Genomic DNA, 5567 nt, shown 5'->3' on the forward strand with positions numbered 1-5567 from the left:
CACACACAAACACACACACACACACACAAACACACACACACACACACAAACACACACACACACACACAAACACACACACACACACACTCGCACACGTTGCGCGCGCACCAACATCAACCATAGAAATAGACTCAGTCATACACTCGTCGCGCCCATTTGCGGGCATCCTGAAGAACATCAGAGTTTCATAGTGTTACTTAGTTTTAGTTTTAGTAAGAGTTTTACGGCACTTGCAACACGATAAGGTCATATAAGTGCCGAAGATTAGAAGTGTTACAAGAGAGCAACAAACACAAAAAAGAAAGAGGGGAGATAAGGACGACAGATGTTTGAAAGGAAAGAAGAAGCAAACCACAGAAGAGCACCCGCCAACCACCCACATAGTGTTACTAAAAAACAGTCTCTGCTGATAATAATTATTCACAGGACAGTATGCGCCTTCGACTCGCGGTCTACGGGAAACAACTCAGTAATAAGTTGTGCTACAAGAAAGGTATGTCTTAGTTGTCCCCCCTTGTATTTGAACCGCTCGAGCGCGGAGTCTGCCCTCGGAAATAGTTTTTTTAGTTTTAGTAGAGGTTTTACGGTGCTCGCAACCGCATAAGGTCATATGAACGCCGTCGGAAATAGAAAGGACCAGGCCGGCTTTTCTTTCAATATAGTCTAAAGATCCACTTGCTTGGGTAAAACTGAACGCAATTTGCAGTCCCTTGTAGTAAAATCATTCACAATGTGTTTGCTTCCAGTGAATTCCTTTGTCAAGATGTGTTTCAGCTGTCTCTTGTGCTTGCATTTCAGAGAACAATAAAAGTATTACCAACCGATTTATTTTGTTTCTTATATTTTTCCAAAATTGTGCTGTGTTGTATATTATACCATGTCAGCCGGGAACACAGAACGACTGCCTAAACTGCTTACTATTTTTTAAATGTTTTTGATGCAGGTGCTTTTCACATCCCCATCAACACAATTTAGATAGTTTTAGGCAGTGGCTGAGTGGGCTTCGACCCTGTCTGTCAGGGCCAACCAGGGCTGGGAGAGACACAACATCCAGCAAAAAGACTGAGATACTGGATAAAAATTCTCCCCAGTTGGGAATTGAATTGAAACTGAACAGCTTGATGATTTGACTTCAAAATACTGAAAAATGAGGGAGGTCTTGTTTCCCACACATCATATTCGACGTTCTAAGGGCACTTCGTTTTTAGTTTAAGTAAGAATATTACAACACTTGCAACACAAACAAATCTTAAAGTGCCGAAGACTAGAGGTGTTACTGAAATCTAGTATACAAAGAAATATAGGAGAGATAAGGACGATAGACGTTTGATAGGAAAGAAGAGTCTAACCACACCAGAGCACCTGCTAAACACTCACCTGAAGATGCAACAAACATGTACAAGGAGCAAATATCTATACAAATATCTCTACTGATCATAATATAATAACAACAACATCATCATCAACATAATCATCATCATCAACGACACCTTTCACTTTATATCACGTATGGTTTCTAATCTCGTAACAATATTTGGTTTTCGTTTGAGTTCTATGGCACTTGCAACACCGCAGTTAGATCATTTAAGTGCCAAAGATCAAAGGTATTGCAAGAGAGTAACAAACAGAAAAAAAAAGAAAAAGAAAAAAAAGGAATCGAGATAAGGATGATATGTGCTTGACAGGAAAGAAGGAGCAAACAACACAAGAGCACCAGCCAACCACCCACATCGAAACAAGTTCAAAGGAACCCATAGGATTTGGGGATAAGCAACAATAGAAAGCAGTCGCATCTGCATTCTGATGATGAGGTGAAGCCAAAAGTTTTAGTAGTGATAACAGTTTTACCACACGAGCAGCACAATTAGATCATATTATAATAAGTGTCGAAGATTAACGCTACAATAAAGTAACTTACAAAAGAAAAGAAAAGGGAAAGATAAGGAGAATACATGTTTGATAGGAAAGAAGGGGCCAACCACCAGAGCACCTGCCAACAACCAACATAGAGAGAGAGAGAGAGAGAGAGAGAGAGAGAGAGAGAGAGAGAGAGAGAGAGGGAGGGAGAGAGGGAGGGAGGGAGGGAGGGAGGGAGGGAGGGAGGGAGAGAGAGAGGGAGGGAGGGAGGGAGGGAGGGAGGGAGGGAGGGAGGGAGGGAGGGAGAGAGAGAGAGAGAGAGAGAGAGAGAGAGAGAGAGAGAGAGAGAGAGAGAGAGAGAGAGAGAGAGAGAGAGAGAGAGAGAAAACACCAGTGTTTGTACTCACAGAATGTTGAGCTGCATCTGCCGACGGATCAGAGCGTTCTTCTTGTTCACCAGCTGGAACCACTCCTTCATCAGCCTCTCCTCCAGGTTCTTGTTCTTGCCTGGAAAATATTTTTAAAAATTTTTTACTTACACGTTTTTACGAGGGTGCGGTGGTGGAGCAGTTAGTGCACTCGTCTCCGAAACGGAAAGTTCGGGTTCCAGCCTCGGTGCGGACAAGGATTTTTTTTCACCCTCCTCCTGCCCACCCAGCAGTAATGGGTACTTGACTTTGAGTTGGAGAAATAGAGGCGGCATAGAAAGGAACTGGCCACCCTACCACAATATGCCGAAGTCCTAGGAAGTTGTCTCACAAACAAGGCAATCCCCAATGCGCAGATCGGATGCGGAAACAACTTTACTTTTTTAGATGATTTTACATCCCCATCAACACAATTTAGATAATTTATTAAGAGGCTGACTTCTGACCCTGCCTGTCAGGGCTAATCTGTGCTGAGAGGGATACAAAATCCAGGCAGAAAGACCAAGATACTCAATAAAAATCCGTCCCATTCTGCAACAGAACTCCAGTCTCCTGCGCATGATGGCAAAGAGACTAACTGCTTCACCACAGACGCCGGTTACAAGGGGTATACTATCTCCCAATGGTATAATGCTTTCATTGTCTTAATCAGTTCTGAAGCTCAGGGGTTTTTACACTTTTTGTTTAGTTGCTGTAAGAGTTTGCAACCCAACAAGGTCATATTAGTGCCCAAGATAAGAGGTGTTGCCAGAGAGTAACGAGTTACATGCAAAGAAATGAAGGAGGGAAGACAATTTTTTTTTAATAGTAGAGGGTTTTACGGCGCTCGCAACTGCGTAAGGTCATATGAGCGCCAAGGGGTGGGTGTCAACAGAGAAGTCTTTACAGGGAATCAGACTTAGACTGCTCACCTCTCTAGCTTCAACAGCACAAGGTCTGCTTCGACTATCAAGGCACCCCAAAATAGCAGGTCACAAGAGAGTGACAAACATACAAAAGAAGTAGAGGAAAATGACAATAGTAAGGATCAGGAAAGAAAAAGCAGCAGTTCCCTGTTGTAGATCAGGTACAGTTATGAGCGTGACATGAGTCTTGAATGAGAAATGTCCCCCCTTTGGGAATGGCCTAAAGACACTTCAGTCAGTGGCACTGCCCCGGGGGCAAGAACGATAGATGTTTGACAGGAAAGAAAGAGCAAACCACATACCCACCAACCACCTAGGGTTTTTATTCTTTGGCCTGTACAAAACAACTGAAACAGAGCCCAAATGAGCAAACCACACAAGAGCATCTGCCAACCACCCATGGATTGTTTTACCCTTAGGTATGAAACAACTGAAAAAGAAAACTAAAAAAAAACAACTTTGTAAAAGTAAGAAAAATTAGTAAAAGTAAGACAACCAAAATAAAACAACTTAGTAAAAGTAAGACAACTTAGTAAAAGTAAGACAACTTAGTCAAAGTAAGACAACTTAGTAAAAGTAAGACAACTTAGTAAAAGTAAGACAAATTAGTAAAAGTAAGACAACTTAGTAAAAGTAAGACAACTTAGTAAAAGTAAGACAACCAAAATTTTAAAAAACTTAGTCAAAGTAAGACAACTTAGTAAAAGTAAGACAACTTAGTAAAAGTAAGACAAATTAGTAAAAGTAAGACAACTTAGTAAAAGTAAGACAAATTAGTAAAAGTAAGACAACTTAGTCAAAGTAAGACAACTTAGTAAAAGTAAGACAACTTAGTAAAAGTAAGACAAATTAGTAAAAGTAAGACAACTTAGTAAAAGTAAGACAACTTAGTAAAAGTAAGACAACTTAGTAAAAGTAAGACAACTTAGTAAAAGTAAGACAACTTAGTCAAAGTAAGACAACTTAGTAAAAGTAAGACAACCAAAAAAAAAAACTTAGTCATCAAAGTAAGACAACCGAAGAAAAAAAAACTTAGTAAAAGACAACGGAGAAAAAAACCAACTGGAAACAAGAGCCTTGACCGTACTGACCTTTCTCCATGACCTTGCGGAGGCGGGCCTCCAGGTGCGAGGCCTCCGTGTCGATCTGCAGCTGCTCGTGCTCCAGGGAGTCCAGCTCACTCTTCACGTACTGGTTGGTGTCCTGGAGGTTCTGTGTGGGCACACGGGACGGGAGAGGTGATACTCAGAGAGGTGATACCCAAAGGGGAGGTGATACCCAGAGAGGAGGTGATACCAAGAGAGGTGATACCCAGAGGGGAGGTGATACCCAGAAGGGAGGTGATACCCAAAGGGGAAGTGATACCCAGAGAGGTGATACACACAGGACGGGAGAGGTGGTACACACAGGGGACAAGTGAGGTGGTACCCACAAGATGGGAGAGGTGATACATACAGCATGGGAGAGGTGATACATAGAGGACATGAGAGGGGATACACAGAGGACACGAGAGGTGATACCCACAAGATGGGACAGGTGATATACAGAGGATAGGAGAGGTGATACACAGAGGAAAGGTAATACCCAGGAGACAGGAGAGGCGATACACACCTGTTTCACTTTATTCCATAGTAAAACAAAAACAAAAAATATAAACTCGTATAGGCTAAACGCTGCTTACAACATTGTAAAGTTATTTTAGAGGCAGGACCTCTGAATTTAACATCCATCTCTGATAGGATCGAGCCAAATGGGAAAATTTGTGTAAGATGCCTTTCCCAGGGACACATCATCAGACCGAACTGAGCCTCAAACCCCCAAATCCACCACTTCACAATTATGAGTCTGGCTGCCTAACTACTAGACTACTGATGCCGAAAGTTAACCAAATAACTTGTTAAGACTAAGAGGGGAAAAAGTTATGCAAAGACAGTCATGTCCAAGAGGAACTACATTTACCTGACTCCTCATTACCAACAGATCATAATTATGCACTTCACATGAGTAGAATGATATCTAATCTTATCCAACTCAGTCAGTAAGGTCCGTAAACAAAAAAGCAAAAAAATATTACACTCTACGACAAGACCGGTGAAAACATCGTAATAATATTATGAAGACTCAAGTAAAGTATAGACAGGGTGTTCTTTTTTTTGATGGTGGCAAGAGACAATTGTAATGAGAGTAGGGGAAAAAAAGACAAAAATGATCATACAAAAGAAATGACAGACAATGCAACGTGTAAAGCAGAGAGATGAAAGTGTGTTGACCTGCCATGCAGACAGTGCAATCAGAGTAGGAAATATGTGTCATAACCTTAACAGACAGAGAGAGAGAGAGAGAGAGAGAGAGAGAGAGAGAGAGAGAGAGAGAGAGA

At 41.6% G+C, this 5567-nt stretch overlaps 1 protein-coding gene across 1 annotated transcript in view; it reads right to left on the reverse strand.

Moving 5' to 3' along the window:
- Positions 1-2264: 2264 nt before the first annotated feature.
- LOC101859400 (EH domain-binding protein 1) overlaps positions 2265-5567 on the reverse strand; it is a gene marked incomplete at its 3' end in the record, with an annotated part of 36971 nt that continues 33668 nt past the window's right edge. The window contains 2 exon segments of the mRNA XM_035969390.1: positions 2265-2364; positions 4282-4402. Of these exon segments, the coding sequence (XP_035825283.1) occupies positions 2265-2364; positions 4282-4402 (221 nt within the window).

Source organism: Aplysia californica, unplaced genomic scaffold, assembly GCF_000002075.1.
Source record: "Aplysia californica isolate F4 #8 unplaced genomic scaffold, AplCal3.0 scaffold00143, whole genome shotgun sequence".
In the NCBI taxonomy this organism is placed as follows: domain Eukaryota; kingdom Metazoa; phylum Mollusca; class Gastropoda; order Aplysiida; family Aplysiidae; genus Aplysia; species Aplysia californica.